At 37.5% G+C, this 23,065-nt stretch overlaps 1 protein-coding gene across 1 annotated transcript; it reads left to right on the top strand.

The window, feature by feature from the left end:
* Positions 1 to 1,741: 1,741 nt before the first annotated feature.
* Positions 1,742 to 21,648, top strand: LOC124161249 (dnaJ homolog subfamily C member 3). The gene is made up of 10 exons (XM_046537531.1): positions 1,742 to 1,975; positions 2,109 to 2,219; positions 2,296 to 2,420; positions 2,510 to 2,584; positions 3,730 to 3,873; positions 4,803 to 4,984; positions 7,432 to 7,582; positions 12,332 to 12,524; positions 13,960 to 14,128; positions 19,628 to 21,648. Exons 1-10 carry the CDS (start codon positions 1,888 to 1,890, stop codon positions 19,887 to 19,889), a joined length of 1,500 nt encoding a protein of 499 aa, XP_046393487.1. The 5' UTR covers positions 1,742 to 1,887; the 3' UTR covers positions 19,890 to 21,648.
* The last annotated feature ends 1,417 nt before the right edge of the window (positions 21,649 to 23,065 follow it).

Here is a 23,065-nt window from a genome sequence, read left to right as displayed (position 1 = left end):
CTACGTTTGCCAGCCATGCAAGTTCCATCAAGTGCTGAGGGCATTTCCAATCACTGGCATGATGATCATTGCCACAGTTGGCATACTATAAGAGAATCTCCGCTGAGCAAGCATAAGAGTGATGGCTCGATAGTGATAATCTTGGGCCAGGAATCATAAACCTTGAACTCATGAGAGCCCCACAGGATATGAAGGCTAAGCAAATTGTGTGCATGTATAAATGCCCATGTGAACTTCTGAACTAGTACGTAGGGTCTATGCGAGGAGGGATCTTATGCTTTTGTGAAAACATATCCCAGTGAGAAATGGGTGGTGGAATCCACGTGGAAATTAGGTGGAAATGTAACGTGGACAATATTTCATAGATGAGATAAAGGATCATCATAGCATAAAATATCCATAAAATATTTTGTAATAGCTTCCAGACATTTTGTAGGCTTCTGAATGTTCCCCTTTTCTGATATCTACAAGATGTCTTGAGAAGATATGTTCTAGATAATCATATTCAAACTGGACCCACAGGGAAAATTCAGGATAAATGACATGAATGTAATATTTCTGTATTAGATATGTTTATTTTTCAACTGACAGCCTGATGGTGGAGCAGAAAATGATGGTATCCCCTATGAAAAAATTGTATAAACCTGTTTCAAATTTTTATACATTCTTATGCATTGCCATGGTAATGTATAAGAATGTTTCAGGGCAGCACCTACTGCTGTTTTAATTTTTCCACCAAATTTCCACGTTGATTCCACGACCAAAAACACGTGGTATCCACGTTACATTTCCACGTGGATTCCACCACCCATTTCTCACTGGGATATTAATCCAGTTCTGAAAAAGAAGATAGCTTTAGAACTAGGGGACATTATGATTACTGGACTAATATTACGTAATATTAGTCCAGTAATCATAATGTCCAATTAATCCATTTTTGCCACATGTATATGTGGCAAAAATGGATTTTAAACAGGTGAATGGATTTGAGGCAAGCAATTATTTGGGGGGCAAAAAAAGGAAAATCAACCCATGATGCCATAGCGATTATGAGAATATTATGAACTATTTGAAATTTATTTGAGGATTTTGAAATTATTTTTAAAAATGTCCAACTATTTCCAAACATGTAAAATTTTAAAGTGTAGTGAAAATAATTTTGCAACTGTTTTGAAATAATAATTCGCATATCGTATTTCTACGAGAAATAAAATTTTAATGCAAATAAATAAGTCACTACTTCCTATATATCCATATAAAAGTAATCAACAAAATAAAACAATATGATACTAAACTTTAAAAGGGCAATTTATTATGCATTAAATAAAAATATTGAAAAGTCACGAATTTACCCATCTTATGACATTTTCATTTTATAATTATTTGAAATGATTAAAAATCATTTTTAAACATTTTTTTTTCTAATTGGGATATTCTTTTATAAGGCTCAATTTACAGAGACTCATTACACAGTATTTTGAAACAACTGTAAGGATTAAATAATTTTATCGACATTAAATGAAAAGAGTATATTAAAATAAATTTTCAGCGGCGCCAATTAATTTATAGCTTTCATGTTTTAAATCTTGCGTCTAGAATAGTAAATGATCAAGGTAATGGCCAAGATTATAGCCACGGTCTTAGAATTATAGCCATTCTCTGTGGTAATGGTGTTCGGATATGCCGCGAAATTGTATTTTAGTTCGTCAATTATTTCCTTCAATGCTTATGGCCAATGAACGCGAACCACGAACGTTCACGACTTGGACTGACGAGATGTAAAGCTGACTGTTGTGTTGGTTTCTGTTGAGAGGATGTTATGTCGGCCAAGTTGTCTGTTACTTATAGAGACGTTGTCAGTTGAGGAATATTATTCGGCGTAATATCATGGCAATGGTTATTCATTCTTTTCTACTTAACTTTAGGCGAATTGAGAAATGGTTCTTTATAGTTTTGGTTCAGTTGATGATAACAGGTCAGTGTTAACTTTCATTTTTGTGCTTGCATTTTATCTTGATCTTTATAGATGTACACTTTTTAAGTTTATGATATTTTTGTTAGTAATATAACGAAGTTGTTCGAAAACGTGTGAACTTTTTCCCTTGTAGAATCTTGGGGCACTTCTCAGGATGATGTCAACAAGCACCTCGAAATGGGAAGAGATTTACTTTCTCGGGGACAGTTACAAGATGCCCTTTCTCATTATCATGCGGCTGTGGGTAAGTTTTCCGATCAACGTGTAATTATTCATCAATTGATTCGTCGCTGAAAATTTATTTTACCTTTCTATTTCAGAGGGCGACCCGAATAACCATTTAACTTATTTTAAAAGAGGCACAGTATATTTAGCTTTAGGAAAATCAAAAGTTGCTCTTTCAGATGTGGATAAAGTGCTTGAGCTGAAACCTGATTTTATTCCTGTGAGTACCGTCTAGCTGTATTGTCGGCGTATATATAAATAAGGATGCCCACTATCTTTCTATTGCATAATTGGGTGTTTAACTTCCAGGCTAGGTTGCAGAGAGCCAATATTCTGCTAAAGCAGGGTGATTTAGACGAGTCTCAAAAGGAGTATGAAAGAGTGGTAAGTATCCCTTCATTTAATGTTGTGGCGTGAGATGAGTTTTAATTGCAATAGCAAATATTGGCGAATTTCACCGAATGATCTGAGGCCGTCAGTGGGTTCAGATAGTTTAAATTGGAAATTTTTCGTCCACGTAATGTTATTTTCATCCGCTCTCCATTATACGGTATTGTATGAGATTGGATTTCAGTTTAGTTGTTGTTTTAAAATAAAATCTAGAAGAATTGACCAATGGTGAACTAAGGAGAGTGAACATAGAATTTATTGTTTGCCATTGTTTCTCAGTAGACTTTCGAGGCTTTTAAGCGACTACTAAGGAGTACACTGTTGATATGTGTAGGTGTTATATCTATAAGTTTTTAGCATTTGGGGTTTTGGAAAACATAGTTGCTATAGTGTGATTAGCAAATACCAAATTTCCTTACTGGTCGCAACTGTGCGTGTGGAAGGGGATAGAAAAGTGGGAAAGTTGCTGAGGTTGGTGAGGAGATGAAGCTTCTTGCTAAGATACGGTGGAGACATAGGGTTGAGATGGAGTGAGCACTGGGCAGGAAGGGGATGTTGAAAACCATGCTAGGGGGAAGAATGCTTAGAAACTTTTAGAAACTTCTATATCCTGAGTGTCTATGTCATACTTTTATTTTTTTATGTTCAGAACATAGTTTGGCATGATGCCTCATTCCCTATGTTGACGTCATGATCTCTATTTGACATTTATTTACCTACTCTTTCAACATCCCCCTCAAATAGATACCTGTTCTCCATTCAACACAATATATGTTATCCATTTGTGATATAAGAGCTAATTTCTATACATATGTGGGTAAGGAAGAGATAAAGGTGCCTAGTAAGAAGACAAGTTAGGGTGACTAATACTGCATTTGTTGGGCCTGGTTCAAAGGGAATGAGTTTAGCAGGTAAAATAAGTCAGGTAGCAAGGGCAGGTATGACATAAATAATAATCAAAATGAACAAAGTTCATAGGTAGTCATTAGGGATGAATTGCAGTCCAAGATTATGATGAGTGAATGCATTCCTTCAGCTTTGTTCAAAGAAGTTTTGAAGATATCTTGGATTTAGATGTAATATGTTTGTTTTGTGTATAATTTATAAGTAAATAGACTGATTTATATCTTCATTTACAGTTATTACATGACCCTGAGAATGAGGAAGCCTACAATGGTCATGCCAGAATATATCCTATCAAGGAGGACATAGCACGTGCTAAGGAATTGCTTCGGTACCATGATTACCACAATGCCATCGCAGTTCTCGGTCGAGTTATTGAGGTAACAGCCTGATGTAATCATATTCCAGTTAAATAAAGGGTTATCTTAAAAGAATGGTGCAGTTTTAAACATGGTTTTGATGAAAACTATTGTAATTTTTATTTTTTGAATTTGTTGTTCAAACAGTTGTTTTACATAATCCATTAATTACGTGAGGTGTTTAGGGGGAGGAGGAGGTCAAGATTCTCACCCAGTCTCACGTGTGGAAGGGGGGGCAAGTATCACGATTTTTCTGCAAGAAATGGTATAAAATTGGAATCTTAGTATATCTGCACTGGACAAAAATTAATGGTTGCTGACACGCTATTTAAAAATCTCATACGAAGAAGATATCCATGGAAAATTCCAGGAGACAAAAGATGATTTCAACTATACTATATTTTAGTGAAGCAGAATAATCTTAAATAAAAATAATTAATTTTTTTAATAAATCCAATGCGATGAAGAATATATCAATGTATTTACACTGAAAACACGCATTTTGAACAATCTTAGGAGAGATTTGGAGGTCAAGCCAAATCTCGCTAAGGGGGTTGAAGGGGTCCAAAAATCACATCACATTATTATAGACACCCCCCCTAATTGATTAATTTAAATTTGTGTGCCCTTAGTCTCTCGACCAATGTCCAAGCGATACTCAACTTCTGTCGAAACATTAGTTTAAATTTTTTTGTCTATGGTTGTCATTGCATCATTATTCCGGTTCATTAAAAGGTTTAGATCGCAAATGTTTTTTCTATTTACAACACTCTTGATGTACCCACAGAAGAAAAAATCACTAGGTGTGAGATCGGGACTCATTGTGAGCCAAAGCACAAATTACTGTAATCGCACCATTCCTTTATAATTACCCTGTGTATATAGTTTTTGTTGTGATTGTGCAACGAAAATATCCCCCATTATTTTGCTAACTTTTTTCCTCGTCCTAGGTGTGTGCTTGGGACCCTACTTTGAGGGAACTCCGTGCAGATGTCTACACCAGTTTAGAAGAGATGTCTCTTGCCATTGCTGATGTGAGGGCTGCCACTCGTTTGCGATCAGATAATACAGCTGGTTTGCACCGTCTTGCCAAGCTGCTCTACCAGTTGGGTGATGCTGAGTCATCCCTAAAGTGAGTGATTTTTTAATATGTATATTTACGATAAAAAGGATGTCTGTTTGTCTGTCCGCTATGAATTTCTGTATGGATTGCGACTAAAGTTAGTACATTGGTACATCTCATGTAGTCGAACCCAGTTGTGCTACATTCGGTTGTGTCGGATGCATCCTTAGCGTCATTTTCTCATTACTGTTTGTTACGTCACGTCATGCAACTTCTGTGGTTGGATATGCTACTGGGTAGACACACTTTATGACACTCTCAGAGAGAATACATCAAAATTCCACTATGTGACCATAAATTCTAAGGTCCAGGTTTCCCACTTCTCTGGGTACTATCCTTCCCAAGCAACACCTGGAGTTTTTTAATAAAGGGTGTCAGTTAAAATGATAAACCTGGAATACTCAGAGAAATTTGGTCTTCTGAAAGCACTCGGGGAATTTTTTGAGAGTCCTGGAAAAATCTTTTCATGGCACTTGCTATGGTCAGCAAAAACCACCCCAATCAATTGTATTTCAAAACAAAATCTAATACAGTGGAGCCCTGGTGGGAATTTTTTCAAGGGACCAAGGTTTGAAAACTTCTTATGAAGGAACGCAGGTGAAATTTGAAGGGTCTCTGCCTATTACCATTTAACACGTTCACTGCCTCTTCAGTTATAATGACCAAAACATGTACTTCATATTCATGGTTCTTCGGTCATTATGACCTAAGAATGAGTCACATTTTTGGCTTCTCATAGCACACCGTTGGTCACAGCTACTTAGGTGCCGCATATATGATGTGACTGATATGGTGCACGTAGCCTAATGCACATGAAAGCTCTCAGATTGACCCTTTCGCTACTAATGACGAAAATATGTGGCAGGACATTTCTTGACCGGGGAGATGTAAGCAGCAAATTTTCGTTGGGGATTTTTCTATGCAGGAAAACGAATGCCGAAAATGTACGTTTCCTTACTCACTCCCTTTTTTGATGGCCGCATGTTCGCGAAGTATTAGTTTCAAGACCCAACAAAGTAGGATTTAGGCCGTACCCTTGAAATCCGGAGCAGGTACCCGGACTTCTCGTCTTATATTACCCTTCTGTGTGGTAAGGGACTGTGGTCATGCAATTGGCCATTCAGTCAGTTTTTGAAATAAATATTTGTTCCTTTCACGAAAAATTTGGACTCAGAATTGAATTCTTTGTCTTTTGAGCAGCATGTACAATTTTTAAACAATATTCTATGATAGATATTGTAGCATCCAGCAGCCATTGCTGCTTGTGAGCCTGCACGTAGGCATACTTGTCCAAAGTGCAAGTCTACGAGATGACCTGCACGTGATCGGTGGATGTTGGTCCAGGGTAGATAAGAGGGTTTTTTGGACCCTCCCTGGGGGAAGATTAAAAGGGTATACCTAGCTTGGCTCGCAGCTGAGTTTTGGCATGGCGACTCGCTGTGGTGGTCACGGCCAAGAGGCTGGGAAACATTAGTTCATTCTTAAAGGGAATAAAGTCACTGTTTTTTAGTCAGAGTGACTCCTTTTATTTCTGCCACCTGATCCTTCCATTTGAGAGACGTTGCTGAAGTTCCTATCCAGGAACTTCTTCTCTGAGTTCTACTAATAATAATAGTGTTTATTACTCCATATTATTTACAAAGACATAAACTAAATATCAAGAGCTTTAGGAAACCAAGAAGTTTCCTTTGTCTCGGCAACCCTCATTATATAATAATTTTCGAGAAATTGGTTTAAATAGCGGAAAAAAAAGAACGTGCACCAATATTTGCAAAAATATATTTAATCAAAGCAGTGAAGTTTTCTCGGGTTTCGCACTGAGTCAGGTCCTCCATTTCTCCTTCCAACGTTTCGATTTCGTTGGAAGGAGAAATGGAGGACTTGACTCGGTGCAAAACCCGAGAAAACTTCACTGCAATGGTTTGCTTGGAAAAAAACAAAAATTATGTATTTAATCAAAGATTGTTGGATAGGTAAAAAGCCGATTGTTTACATATTTTAGAAATAAATGAAGATTGACCTCCCTATTGTACTCGGACGGTAAGAAGTTGTTGACTTTTGGCCCAATGCTTAGGAAACTTTTTTTGAACATGAAAATTTGGGCCTTTGTCAGTGTGTGTGTCCACACCCTACGAAAATGTACTTGGCCGGCCTATTTGAAATCACTACTTTCATTCCACTCCTCAAAAAAATCTTTGAATTCAACAGCTAAACAGGGTTCAATTTGGTTTCCCACAAATTATTTCTGCACCATTATTATCATCTGTTTCAGTTTTAGCCGCAAGTTTGAAGTTCCTAAGTTTTATAACTAATTTTGAGCTGGTAATATTCTTAGGTAGTTGAAAATTATAACAATGTTGCAAGTAGATGTATTATTTTGGCCTTTTTCTGTTTCAACCCTAATCATAAAATCAAGTGCATGTTGTAATTTTGTAATACTTTTGGTATATCCTCAGGGAAGTTCGTGAGTGCCTCAAGTTGGATCCTGATCACAAGGAATGCTTTACTCTGTACAAACAAGTGAAGAAATTAGCTAAATATTTGCTGGAAATGGAGGAGGCTAAATCCAGTAAATCATATAAAGAGTGCAGTGAGAGTGCAAAAAAGGTAACAGTTCAAATATTTTTAAGGAGCTGTTACGGTAAAACCTCTATGTTATGAACCTCTTTACATCATAAACCTCCATACTTCATACCACCCCTACGGTCCCGTCAGATTTACATGTAAATTTATAGGCAAACCTCTTTGTAGTGAACCTTTTTATCTCGTAAAATCTCCACTTATCATACCAAGGAGATACCCCCAATACAGCCTAACTACCTCTGCAAATTGTACTGAGACAACTAGAGACTATTAATGCAGCTGGGATTACGTACATGGCATAACATTTTCAGCGATAAATGTTTCACCCGTATTTTTTTATTATACACCTTTATTATGTTGTAATTTTCACGTAAATCATTAGTTGTGGCCATTTTGTTACACATGAGAGTATACCTAACAGTAAATAAGAAAAAAATTATCCATCTATCCTAATCATTTTAAGTGACTGTTGAATTAAGAGAGATCACATCGTTTTCTCACAAATCATGGTAAAAATCATGGGATAGTGCTCGCTTTTTGTATTTATTAAATAATTAATATATCTTCATTAATGCATGCATGTTTGTGTAAACACACAAATATAATGGTTTAAAAGACAGTAGTGCCTTCATTTCCTGAGAATATGAAAAAAAATGGTGCCTATCACTGAAACCTCTCTATAGTGAACCTTCATACATCAAATTATCCAAATTTTGGTCCCCTTGATTACAATGTAAAGAGGTTTTACTGTAATAAGTTTTCGCTTTTGAAGTTTTAATTTATGGTGTTGAAAGATGAAAAGATTGTAGGCAGGACTAACATCCTTGTGGTACACTTTTAACCAGTGATTCCTTGGTTACCAAAAAAAATTAGGCTTGATTGCAATTTCTTTCAGTCAAAATGCACTGAATAAGAGTATCAATATTTTTCACAAAAGTTTTAATCTTTTTTACAAAAATGTTAATCTCTCTAATTTTTTTTAGAAAACAAATCAAAGCTTTTGTAGGCCTGGGTAGTGTGATGATCACAAAGTTTATAACAGTAGCAATATTTATTTTGCCAGTTTTCAAGTGGAATACTTGAAAAAATGCTTAAGTGACGAAATGTTTGGTGTAGTGTTTGAAATAGAATTTTTCAATGAAAGTGAATTTTTTATTAGTCTCTCCAGTATGTTTTCTTGGTAAAATTGGTGCTTCAAGACCTTTTGGGTTTTCTTATTACTGGGTGTGATGTTTCGCCCTGGGCATAGGCAAAAGAAATATTGAAGATCAAAACATAGATCTAACGGATGAAACTTATTGAATGCACATTCATTTTTTGTCATCTCTAATAATACTTACATCAAATAAGTATACAAAAATTTATTCTTTTGATTTCACTCTCAAATATTATGAGGTGGCGAAAGCCTCGGATGAAGTTACGTCATACGAAATCGGATAGGGAATAATTAGAAAGTGTGGTGTCATTATTGCTGGCACTTCTAATTATTGATTTTCTCAATGCTAGACAAAGCATTAATTTTTAGTTTAATTAATGAAAAATTAACTATGATATGAAAGTGTCCTGATGTCATAGGAAGTGCTCATAGAACAATTAGCATGAAAACCGTGTAAATAAAAAGCAAAAATTACCATACGGTCAGATGGATTATGCGAGGGTAAAATTATGCTGTACCCATTTTCAGCGCTTCTCCTTTTTTTAATTGACTGAAATCGTTAATCGTGGTAGTAGACGTCTATATGTAGATGAAGAATAGCATGGATATTATAAATTGAGGCCAATATATAAGTAAATCAAAAGGTCAGAAAAGTATATCTAATTAACAATCAGATTGGCATAGGTCCAGAACAGTCAGGGGTGGAATGAGCATCAAATTTGGGGGTGGGGGGGTTGAAGATGTGGATCGGGAGGAACTGTATACCCTCCAGGAGAGAGGGGTGTTTTCTCATGTAAAAAGGTTTTTGAAAACTCATTTTTTAATGCATTTTATAGTCTAAATGTCAGTGGCGTAGCCAGGAATTTCGTTTGGGGGGGTCCAAAACCAGGGGGGAGATTTTTTGAAAAAACCAGGCACTTATTGATGGATTTTAAACTAATTTTAACACTTTTCAAAATCAAAAGAATTTAATTTGTTAAAGAAACATTTTCTGAATTCCTGATTTTTCAATGTTTTGTTTTTTTTTATGAAGGACAATAATAGTGTTTTTATATTTCGGGGGGATGGGGGTACGAACCCCTCCCTTGCTATGCCTTTTTTTCTGTTTGTATTTTTTGCCTTTTTTTAATTCTTAACAATGGATGACATTGAACAAATGTTGACATTTAAGGATAAAAAAGCTGTTAAATTACTGAAAATTTAAAAAATTTGATAAAATTCGGGAGGATCATGGTCCCTATGGCCTCCCCCCAGGGGCGCAGCTAGGAATGGCTGGAGGGGGTTTAGGTGCTACTCATACTGGGATGTGTGGGGGTACGGAATACCCACCAGGATAAGCTGTAGGTGCGAGATCAATAAATTGTGTAATTTTGAGAGAAATGGTGAGTTTTACAGCTTTCTAAGGGGGATATTTTATCAATCCTTGCACTATTCTGTTAGTAATGTAAATCCAATTAAGAAAAATGGATTAAACTTAAAAATTCCTCCGAGCTCTGGGGGTGTTTATCTCCCATAATCCCCCCTTTCTGTACCACTGCTCCCCCCTGAATCCTCCCCTGATAGCAGTCCTCTTTTACAATATTTGCTGCAAATTTTGAGTTATTCTGTTTACTTTGGGAAAGATATTCGCTGTTTATGCAGTTTGGGCAATTTTTGAAACGTGCCACTGTCCACATTGTAAGTACATAGGTACCGCTAAGGTCATGAGAAAACATGAGAGATGAACTCTGTAGACGTGAGCCGCTGTTGCAGTTCCATTCCGAAAGCCACCTCAGGCTCTGAATCCCCTCTGGGGTGGGGGTTTTTCTCAACTGTTACCCATTTGGCCGACCGTAGCCTACCATGCCCGGTCAGTCACTTTACCCTAACGGATAATTTCATGCCTCCAGGTACAAAACTATTATTATTATAGTATTCTACCGATTAGGTAGGTTTTCATGGAGAACTAAAGAAGTGATATGGGAGCCTCCCTTTCCTTCCAGCACTGCCTTCTTCAATTCACAGTAAGGCCTACTGCCTTTCAATCTATCTAAAAATCCTATTCTTTGTCTTCCCCTCCCTCATTTCCCTAACATTCTACCCTCTAACACCATCTTCAACATCCCCTCACCGCTAAGTACTCCTCCCATTCATACCTTCTGTCCCCTCCGTATCTCATCGAAAAGTTGCCTCTCCTCACACGTCGTGTCAAGCACTTCGTCATTTCTCCTCCCCTCTGACATCTCGAATTCCTCCAATAATCTCTCGTCCTCCCTCCTCAGTGTCCACGTTTCCGCACCGTAGAGAGCTACACTCCAGATCAAACTCTTCACTAACCTTTTCTTTAAACTCTTACATGACGATCCTCTCAGAAGCTCCTCCCTGTTCATGAACGCCTCCTTATGAAGCGGAAAGTAAAGGGTATGTGATCCATAACTTTAAACACAAAATGTTTCCTACCGGTGTAATCCGAAATGAAAATAATTCGGATCGGGTACAAAACATAAAGATATTTATTGGATCACAGGTTTTGTAAAGCATCTCAAGCGAGGAATATGAGACTCAAGATATAAGTAGGTGGGGGAAAACTTGAGCAGGTAGAGCAATTCAGTTCTTTAGTGGCACATAGAGGAAAGTGGATACTGCAGTAGGAACATCAGGAAGAGAATTGCATTAGCAAAGGAAGCGTTCATGAACAGGAAAGAGCTCATGAGAGGATCGTTATGTAAGAGTTTAAAGAAAAGGTTAGTGAAGAGTTCAATTGGAGTGTAGCTCGTTACAGTGCAGAAACGTGGAAGGAGGACGAGAGAAGATTGGAGACATTCGAGATGTGGGTATGGAGAAAGTGAAATGGACAGAGAGGAGGAGAAACGACGAAGTTCTGGACATGGTGGGTGAGGAATGTCAACTTTAAGATGAGATATGGGGGAGACAGAATGTTTGGATGGAGCGAGTACTTAGCGGGGAGGGAATGTTGAAAACTGTGTTAGAGGGTAGAATGTTAGGTAACCGAGGGAGGGGAAGGAAGAGAATAGGACTTGTAGATAGAATGAAAGGGGTAGGCCTTATTGTGAATTGAAGAGGGAAGTTCTAGAGCAGTGGTTCCCAACCTTTTCTTGTTTGAGGCACCCTTGGAAAGCCTTTCAAAAGTTCCCGGCACCCTTATAAGGAAATAGATATTTAAAATCTCCGTTGCTTTTTTATTATTATTTATTTATTTGTTTCATTTCGAGAGTTTGCATGCAACAACACCTTATACCTAGTCCTAGATGATATGAGAATACTGTTTACACTTATTCTGCCTTAATAAAAAAAATAGTATTACGATTCCCCGAAATTTTGGCGGCACCCTCAAAAGATCTCACGGCACCCCTTAGTGCCGCGGCACACCGGTTGGGAGCCACTGTTCTAGAGGGAAGTGAAGACTCCCAGAATGCTTCTTAAGCACTCCATGGAAACCTACCTTAATTGTTAGAGTACTATAATAATCGGTTCACATCCCTGCTCTAAGTGTAATTTTTTTGCGAATTCGAGGTGAAATAATACGAATATGTATCTTATTTCATGGCTGGTATTTGTTGGGAAAGATTAATGCATCATATTACCTGAATGTAGCTAAGCATATCAATTTTTCTTAGGTCCTGAAGCTGGAGAACAAAGTGGAACCTATAGTTTTTGAAGCTCAGTCACACTTGTGTAAATGTTTACATGAAGATGGGCAAATCACTGCCAGCCTTGAGGCTTGTGGAGCTGCTTTAGCTTTGAGGCAAACTCCAGATGTTTATTGTGATCGTGCTGAGGCATACATTGCTGGAGAAATGTATGATGATGGTAAGTTACTGCTGATGAAGCTCATTCTTTTCTATTGCTTATGTTAAGCTTTTTATTGTGGGTGAAAACTATTCTATCTTATGGTATCTAGTGGAGTTGGTAGAAATACCCCCACATACTATGTACTAATTAGTAAAAAGTAACTGGCAATTTTGCTCAAATGCTTTAATCTCATTTTACAACTGGTTTCAGTACATTTGTATAATCATCAGGTGAATTCTTCTCAGTGACATTGGCTCAATGGCTGATTAATATACTGAAACACGAGTCTTCCGAGTACGGCTGGTATATATTCAAGAATCTACATTTCATTTGTAACTGGCGTAATCGCATATTAATAAGCTGAATTAATGTTATGCCTATGGTTTAATGGTTTCACTCTTGATTAACTTGGTGGTATTCCATTGTAAGTTTAGTGGCATCCGTTTTAAAATTCATCAAGTAACTAGGTAACAATAATAAGATAAATCATAATTTGCGCCTGAAGATGATGATAATTCAATGAAACCCGGGTCGTGCTCTGGAAAAAAGAAGTGGTATTAGTAATCGTGTGATATCCAGGAAAACTTGATTTTTACTGTTAATAATGGTTAACTGTTAGCAGTCAGATGTGATGTTCGATCTTTATAATACTCAGTTCTCGTAACACAGATTCTTCTCAATTGCAATTGGAATTTACACATTTTTAGCCATAGCAACTACATGCCTTGCATTCTTCCTTGAGGCAATTTTATATCTATGATGTACACTGATTTTTAATCAAAGGTGATAATATATATTCATTTTGGAGGAATTTTTGTCCTGAACTCTGCGCACTTGCGGTAAAATGTGGTATGTGGTATGCAGTGTGTGGGAGTGTCAAACAAGTATAATTTGTGGAATGTTTTGTGTTGGAATGAACTAAAATCCCAGAAAGTTAACGTCAAATTGAGAGTATGTAATTCTGAATGAGGATACCTTAATGCAGGATCATACTTAAGCTCTGTATTGGCTTGCAAAAATGGATAACGGAGTAAATGATGAGGAGAATGGGAGAAAAGGGAAGTCTTTTAAAAACCTTAAGGAGATGATGGGACAATTTAGTCGGCCTTACTGTGAGGCATGATGACCTGATGAAAACGATCATAGGAGGATAGGTGTAAGGGAAGAAAGGCAAGGGACAGCCCAGAATTAGTTACATAGGACAGATTATGAAAGATGTAAAAGAAAAGAAATTCGTCTCTTTGAAAAGGAAACAAACTTAGGATTGTTGACTAATGATGAAGACTTCAGTTGTAAGCACTGATGCTTCCTTGCTATCCTTGTAATCCTGAAAATATTATTTTTCATTATTTTATGGTATTTCAGGTACATTCCTCTTATTTTCTTATCTAATTTATAAATTTGGGATGATATTTTATAATAATGACTGTTAATAAATTTCTTCCATTCTCAGCCATCCACGACTACCATCGTGCCCTTGAAATTGACTCAAATTTCCCAAGGGCCAAAGAGGGCATTCAGAGAGCTCAGAAGCTTCAGAAACAATCTGAGAGAAGGGATTATTACAAAATTCTTGACGTCAAAAGGAGTGCAACCAAGAAAGAAATCATCAAAGCATACAGGTATGTACGCAGATTATGTTTCTTCACAATTTCATTTCTCTAAGCTACTGTGTCTATCCCAAGCTTAAATTCCTATAGAAGCCATGCTAGCAATAGCTTTTAACCCCTCCCTCCTGAACGAAATTCCTGGCTACGTCACTAGAGGGTGCCTGTGGGGTATGCAGGTTGCATACCCTGGTTATTTATTATTTATATCCGTATCTATGCGTATATTTTTTTTTCGATTTCCATGCATCGGAAAATCATAAATTTCATTGCATAAGGTATAAAACATCAACATTAGTTTGAATGATGCTGAAATACAGTTTCTTGTTTCCAAACGGTCGTAGTTATTATTGCTACGTCGTCTTGGTCACATGTTTCTGAAATCCGCCTAATTTTTTGAAAAATTTTAAATTTTACAGCTTTGACGGCTATAGTTAATGTTACCTGATTATGAGCAAATTTCAGATATAACCAGGGTTTGGGAGTCCTCCTTGGAGGAAAGTCAGGAGGGATTCCTCCCAACTCCTTACCTCCGAAACGCTTGGGAGGAGAACTCTGTTCAGAGGAAATAAAAAAACTCTCAGAGTTTTTTTTCTCCTCCAACATATGTCGAGAGGAGAATGAAAAGGCTTTCCTCCGAAAAGAGTTTCCTCCCAAATGAGCTAGAGCAATACAAAAAAAGTATTTACGGCACATGAGGCAAAGCTCTGGACAGAGTGGAGACATGCGGTCAGCACTTACGCCGAAGCACTTCGAAGGGTCGCTAATCCGCGACCAGCTCACCCACGCAGGACCGTCTCCTCGACCCTACGAGCAGGCAGACTACCTCCCGAAAAGTGACCTCTCCGACTGCAAGTTGAAAATCAATTACTCAATCCGATCATCAAAGAATGATTGTTTTCATCGCACTCCCAAAATTCATTCAATCAAGTACGTCTTTGAACCGTGTTTCTGCGATGAAAAATAAAGATTTTGTTAACTTTGCTAAAATGGCCATTTTTCCGGTTGTCCGCAGCCACGTTTCTAGAAAAGTTAACAAAATCGTTATTTTTCATCGTAGAAACACGGTTCAAAGACGTACTTGATTGCTTGATTGGCAGGAGTGCGATGAAAACAATTACTTTTGATGATCAGATTGAGTAATTGAATTAGAAATCGCAGTCAGAGTGGTCATTTTTCGGGAGGTAGGCCCCCCGCTGATAGGGTCGAGGAGACGGTCCTGCGTGGATGAGCTCGTCGAGGATAGGGCCGCGGATTAGCGACCCTTCGGAGTGTGCACCGCACCCATCCTGGAAGTACCTGCTCCATGGGCCCACGAAACGCATTTTAACATTTTCGCCGCATGTGAGGAGAAGATTTTCGGAGATTGAACAGCAGCGAAAGAGTTAACTGTAGAAGTGATAGAAATGGCAAAACTTTGAATATAAAATGACTAGTAACTTTAACTATATTTGAAACATTTTTGGAGAGCACTTATAAATTATTCCGCGAAGTTTTTGGGCCATATGGGATAGTTTTTGGAGACATTTTTGGCATAGACACGCAGGGCTGTGAACAACTGCGAAATTCTCCGATGACTAATTTGATTTGACTCCGATAATTTATGAGAAATTGCGTCAAACCGTAGAAATATTTGGTTGAGCTCGCAAAGTATGGACGTATCTTAGAAAACTTATCCCCCTGGTGCAAACTTCTGTTACCAGTCAGGCGTAAGAACATTTTAGGTTCAACAAAACGCTTCCGGGACATCGTTTGACGCACATTATGAACGCGTCCTTACTCCAGTAATATTTTTTGCTAAGGTGTAATAACCACTAAACATCAGAACGGAAGAAATACCACGCTATTGGAATATTTTCTGAGAATTCACGCACTATGATCACTGGAGATAGTGAACAACTTAGGCTGCAAATGTGAGTTCAGGTAATTTGGAGGGAACGATTGTTCAACAGACAACCGCAGATATAGTAAAAGCAGATGGAACGGAACATCGCCCCTTCTATATACCGTAATACCCAGAAAGCCCTTTACCTGAGTCAAAATACCAAGAAATATTTTTCTTGGTATCCCAATGCATTCATAGTCACTCATAGTTCTCAAAAAATTTCTTTCAAAATGACCTGCACCCTCATTTGGAGCCTTACCAGCTCATTATCGTCAGCGGCCAGTGGGCATGAATTTCTCAGAAAATACTGAGATAGTGTGATCCCTCTTATCTCTCCATTCATTTTGCTCACTCGCCAACCCCCGCTGTGCACGGAGACCCATTGGTGCCGGGATATCCCCGCCCAGCCTAACTATGCTTTTTACCCTCCCACTACCTTCCCTTTGGATCCTAGTCAACAACACCACGTAAATACGAATTTACGATCTATTTGCTAACCCTCACATACTCACTTGCTTTTTGCATACTTGTCAGCTGTGGTAAACAGATCGTTCTTACCTTAGGATGCCAGTATATCTAGAAATTGCAGACGCCTACAGAAATCATTATATTTTCTGGGCAACTCTACAGCAAAGTTTTTATACATCCTTTGTTTAGGTCACAGTAAATTTCCACCATAGCACAAGTAAACACTGATTTAATCTTGCTCGATACGTGAAGTTAAAAATATCAAACAGTCACAACTCAGTGAAAACTCACCACCTGTCAAACATCCTAGTAAAGACCCTTCAATACTTATGTAGATGAATATGTAGGACTAAAACATTGTACAATTGCCTGAAACTAAAGTTTCACCATACAAAGGTAACATATTCTTGATAAGATTTTCATTTTCCAGTCCAAAAAGAAACGCTCTACACCGCCGCGGCGCGCCGTTTCCCTAGATTACCGGGGTCCTCCCAACGTTGCGTGAACGCAACACTTGGTTTATTCTTAAATAATTTGAAAACCACTTAGTCAAATTCACCCAATTTGTTGCAATGGCCTAGGATAAAAATGCATCATTGTACTTGCAGAGAGATATAATCATCGAGTGTCTAAGATTTAACATAATATGTAAACTTTGAAGATAACCTAAAATAACGACTTACATATAAATGAAAAGGCCATTGTAAAAACAAAAGTTATTAAATTTCTTCCGTGAAAAAATTCATATCATTTTAGAAAGCAATGAACTACCTATATTAAAAATATTAACTACTTATCAATAACAATTGCGGAGAAAAAAATCGCAAAGTTTGCGTTGCGTTCACGCAACGTTAAGGAGAAATGGGTTAAATTTACGATTTTTTAGGATATGCATTAATCAGAATTTATAGCGAAATTCGTTTATAATACCTTTGTATTCAAAGGTTGGCAAGAGGCTATTAAAAATAGCCGCTGTAATTTTGGCTCACGACAAAGAACTGAGAGAATCATATTTTATTACATTACGAGGGCTTTTTTTCATAGAAGTTAAATCGGATATTCTATCGAATTTCACCGCCAATGTACACTTAGAATGTAGCTAACAGAGTAACGTATATTTTTAGATGTAAATCATTACAATATCGCTCCTATAAACTTGCTAGTAAGTTATAAAAATAACAATTATACATCTAACCTTAGCGTCTCCAAAAATTATTCTAGGTGATGATCAACTCCGTTAATATGAACGCTAGAATTCCGTTTAAAATTTGGAACCAATCAGCAGAACATACAGAATAAAATTCCTCGCATTGATTTTCAATAAATGCAACATGAAAGTTTTTAATTATTTTAACTTATAAACAAATAAGTGACCATGAGCCCCTTCCTTGAGTGGGACACTGAGAGCCGGAATGGGCCGCGGTAATCCCCACACGGACAATAGGAAAGGGTCGGACCTCTCGCGCCGAGGGACCCTAATGGTGGTTGGGACCCACTTTTCATTTCCTCCCTGAGTCCTCACAGCATAGCTCTAACAAGAGGAGAACATTTGGTTACCTGAAATAATCCTCAAAATAGCTCTTCCTCCATGACAAAATGTCCTCTTCCTCGATCGGGAGGGAGTATTCTGGCTTCAGAAATGCGTGAGAGTTTTTGGTCTTTCTCCCTTCTCCTATTCTCCCCTCTCGGAGGAGGATCTCAGATTTCCTCTCGGAGTTCCTCCTTGAGGAGGTGAATGTATTGAGAGGAAATAAAAACTCCCAAACCCTGGATATAACATGCTGAGTTGAAAAAAAAAGTTAAGAGAAAGAGGATAAGTTCCCCTGGGCTTGTTGTCTCCGATGGGGTTTGTATGGCGGGGAGTCTACAGGGGTAAAAATTTTTGAAGGTGGTGTGTTGAATACCTGAATGAACCATGTCTGGCTGCAGGGTACGTGCCTGGTTGGTAAATAACTTACTGTATTTGACGGCATATAAGGCACGCCTTTTTTCCAAATTAATAGCTGCCTCTTTTATGTTCAACCTCCATTAGTTGATGTACAATACTGACTCCATTATACTTACTAAAATATATTTGTAATTCAATTGAAGTGTATTGCAGTTATCATTATTAAGCTCATTGCTACTACATGACCTTATTTATCTTTTATTTTTTTATATTATATATTACTCTCATTTTGCTTGCTTCTGTGATATCGAAGGAGTTGGAATGAGATATCGAAAAAGCTTGATATACATTTATGATCAAGCTCGTTTGATGTCTCGTTTTGATTTATAGTAATTGTGTAAGATCTAGAAGGAACTAACTTTAGTTGTTGGCGAGCAGTGCCTTCATGGGGACTTTTTTTCTTGCTTTTTTTCTTGACATTTTTTTTTGCTTGCCGTACTGAAATGAGGTTGTGGGAGTCCGTCTTGTACCCTATTTTCTAATTCAAGTGTTTAGGGATGAGTTGAAAGTGCTTCAAATTCTCTTTTTCAACATACTTGGGTGGTCGTGGGTTTGGGCTGGGCAGTATTTAACTAGTATTTTAAAATATTTATATGTTTGAAATACATTTTTAAATTGTTTTTTTGTATTTCAAATATGTACAGATTTTTGGTATTACTTAGCTCATTCTGAAATTAAAAGATACATTTTTGAAATACTTACCAAGTAGGTCTGATAACACTTCTGTTACATAGTGATTCAGAGATTACATCATTTTCGTTAGAATAGTTTTCTTTATGTTTTCAATTATCCATAATGTGGCAAAGCAGGTTGTATTTTTTAAGATCTCATAGTTTTCGTAAATGTATTTAAAATGTGTACTATTTTGTAGTTTGTTTTTCAAATACCCAAGTCAAAGGTATTTTGTATTTCAAATATTCCTTGGCCTGTATTTTGCCCAGCCTTGCTATGGGTATATGAGAACCTCCTTTCTTGAGGTGTGAACATAGGCGGATCTAGGGGGGGACACGTGCCCTCCAGACTAAAATCCCGGATACGGCCTTGCTTGCACCCCCCCCCCCCCCCCCCCCCAAGAAAGAAATCTTGGATCCGCCCCTGGGTTCAAAAATAGTGCATATATTGAACTGCCAAAGATGAAAAGATGATGTCTTTCTCTGTTAAGCCTGAAGTAATTTCCATGTTTTCAAACCTTCTGTTTCCTTCCATCCTTCAGGAAAGCTGCTCAAAAGTGGCATCCTGATAATTTTCAAGGTGACGAAAAGAAAATTGCAGAGAAGAGGTTCATAGACATAGCTGCAGCCAAAGAAGTCTTAACAGATCCTGAGAAGAGGCAGAGATTTGATAATGGTGAAGATCCTTTGGATCCCGAGTCTGGAAACCAATACGGTGGTGCTAATGGCTTCAATCCATTCCAGCACTTCCATCAGTTCCATCAAGGAGGCAGCCCATTCCAATTTAAGTTTCATTTCAATTAGTGCTGCTCTTTGGTCAACTATTTTATTCCCTGGTGAAGAAACTCTGTTGTCAGAGTTTTGGGGGACTATGAAGCAAGTACCTTATCTTATTGGAAATTTGCACATGGTGTTTATTTTTTAAACTTCGTGTGTGGACCAATTACATAGTGTTGACATTGCCAAATGTTTTGTGGAACAGTGCAAAACATATTCAGTGGGCTGCCAAAATGATGCAGTTGAACTGTGATTTTCTTGTGAGTAAACTGGCCTTAGCCACTTATTTATTATGTTGCTGTAAGTGGGTATTGGCTGTATTCTACCTCCGCAAGTCAGCGTCAGGTATTGGGGATGTCTGAGAGTCTCTGAAGCAGGAGCAAAATTGGAATTGATGTAATAAATTGTCACCAATGTTGTGATATCGAGAAAACATTTTCTATTTATTGTCAGGCAGTAGGTTCATCTCTGAATGAACATTGTCAAGTTTTATGCATGGGAAGACAAAGTCGATGCCTCACCAATTTTTAAATGCTTGACATTATCACAGGTTGTAGTGTCGAGGGATTTGAGATGAGTCAAAGAAAGTGTTTTTATTATTTTGTTAATTTTAATCCATAAAATGCATTGTGAAAAAAAACAAATTTGTTGTTCATTTCTTATTCAAGTTATTTATCTAAATTTTCTATGGAGCAGATTAAACTTAATATTTCTTTTTTTACATAACAGCTCTTGATAGGTGAATGAATGTTGTGGATCCTTCAAGGAGTTTAAGAATTTATGCATCTAATGAGTTCTCTGTATTGAGTAAAACATATCGCATGGTGGAAAGTATCACGTAGTTTTGAAAGCATATTGTTAATATGTTAGGCTCTACATGAAGTCATTTTCATGCAATGATAAGATCACGTACCAAATCAGACCAATGTGCCATGTGTATTCAAGGGTGACTACATACCTATATAGAGATTATTGAAAGTGGACCTGCTGCCCTTGAAATGAGAACCAATGCTTTTTTTTATAAAGTCTCTTGTTGAAACTTTCAAATTTGGGAATAGGTTTAGGTTATAGTTGTGAAATATTGTTGAGTTCGTGTTTTTGAGAGACTCATGTGCGTGTACCTAATTATTCTTCAATTATCATGCATTTGTGGTGACTTCTAAGCGTGGAGGGTGAGGATTTTGTCTTGAAGATTTGATTTACTGTTTTCTCTGAATTTTCTCCTGTCCTTAGGTGGGATGAAATTGTGAACTGTGTGTGGGGTTGCACGTACGAATTCTGGATTTGATTTTTGTAAATTTCAGGCTTGTGTTTGCTTTTGTTTAATCGAATCGCTCAAAAAAAAAAAATAGAACGGGTACATGTTTCAATGCGCCAAAATTTTAATCTTCCGCATGGTTTACCTTGCATTGGAGATATATCCCTGTGTGTGTCTTTTCCTATTTTGATTATGTCAAAAAGCATACATCCTGGTGATTTCAGGAATTAAATTTTGAATGAAATTAAGCATATGCTGTCAAATTGCAAAGTAATATCTGCAGAGGTGATGCAATTGGTGTGCTGTGATAATAGTGTTTTCCGTGTGAAGCGAGGCTTTGGAAACATTATAAATTTGCAAGTACAATTACTTGTTTTTTTATTCCGGGGTTTTTATTGCTGTTTTCGACTGTTGTGTTGCTATAAAGATCTAATTATTATTATTTTTAAGAATTGTGTTTGCTCAAGACTTGTTTTAAAGATCTGGCTATTATCAGTTGAAATTTAAATACATGGATTTCAAACATCAGCTTTTAATTTTGCTCAAGGGAATCCTTTTTTTTTGAGTAGCTTCATGTGTTTGTCTTCCCTGGTGCTGTGAATACTCTCCGACTCAATAAGTGTACAAAATATTCTGTTTTGAATGAATAGACAAACTTTTAAGTCGCATAAATTATTGTACAAATGGGTACCATAACACCAGGTATGAAGGCTATCAGGATGAAGGAAGGTGATAATTGATTGGTTGGAAAGTGAAATCTATGTCAGTCAGTAGCGGAGCGTTATGTGAAGTGCCATGGGTGCCTTATAGTTAATAGCTTCTGATGGATTAAATCACTAGGCTTGTTTGCAGATAATTTTTGGATTATCAAGAATTTTAAATAAGTTCTTAACACCAAATGGCATGCAGTTATACAAAAACTTGTAGTGCAATGATCCCACAGGGTAGATGCTAACTTGTCCCAGCAATTGGCAACTCTCAAGTTGCCTCGGCAAGTCCAAAGACCACTTCTCCTGCACTTAACTGGCGAGAGAGGTAAAGAGAGAAATGAGCTTGCAAGGACAAGATGCATTATCAGTTTGGCATAGCTACTGACTTCTTTATGAATTTTTTTTTAGCACTTCATATGCTCAGAAACTTACGTACAGTTCTCTAATAGCCAAGGCAACCTATAGGACGAGTCAACCAGATGTTCCACCAGTGGGTACATGTATTTGAAAATAATAATATGCCTGCACAGCTACTGGGTGCTTTACCTCCAGCACAGCTAAAAAAGTAGCATATTGAAGCAGTTTCAATGCCCCTTATTTATGCTACCTAAGTAGATTACCTAACAATTAATGAGGTGGACTGAGGTATAATTTGAAAAAAAAACTGGATTATTACTCCACAGTCAGCTTTTACATGTGTTATATGCCCCAACATTATGAGGCATACATAACACCAAATTCAACAAACAAACTGTATTGAATTTGAAAATTCCAAGCAGTTTGAGACGTGTAATAATGTCATTGCTAGTGTAATCCATTTAAAGTAAAGCCTCTATATAACAAACCCTCATACAGCCAAATTTTAAAGAAACCTCCCTATTTTCAAGTCATTGGCTTGGTCCCAGAGTGTCTGGTTACTCTGCCCAGGTCACCGGTGGCACCCCCAGTATCGGTTCTAAAAATTACCCAGCAGTTAAAATGGTTTGTGTTGTGAAGACATACTATTGCTAGCTCTTCTCGTAAAGAAGGGAAGGCGATGGGCTAGGAGGGTTTGGAAGCATCCTATCTTGATGTTTAGACTTACGAAAGGGCTTCATTACTCACAATACGATGATCTTTGTGCTAGTGGAAGTATGTTTTTTCAAGAGCGAACAACTCACCACTATTTCGGACTTTGAACTGAGATTGTGTGTCTTCCTGGAGCGTCGTAGTCAGGGCAGTGTGATGTGCGTGCA

Source organism: Ischnura elegans, chromosome 6 (assembly GCF_921293095.1).
Source record: "Ischnura elegans chromosome 6, ioIscEleg1.1, whole genome shotgun sequence".
NCBI classification, from domain to species: Eukaryota; Metazoa; Arthropoda; class Insecta; order Odonata; family Coenagrionidae; genus Ischnura; species Ischnura elegans.
This window is presented reverse-complemented; position numbering and strand designations above follow the sequence as displayed.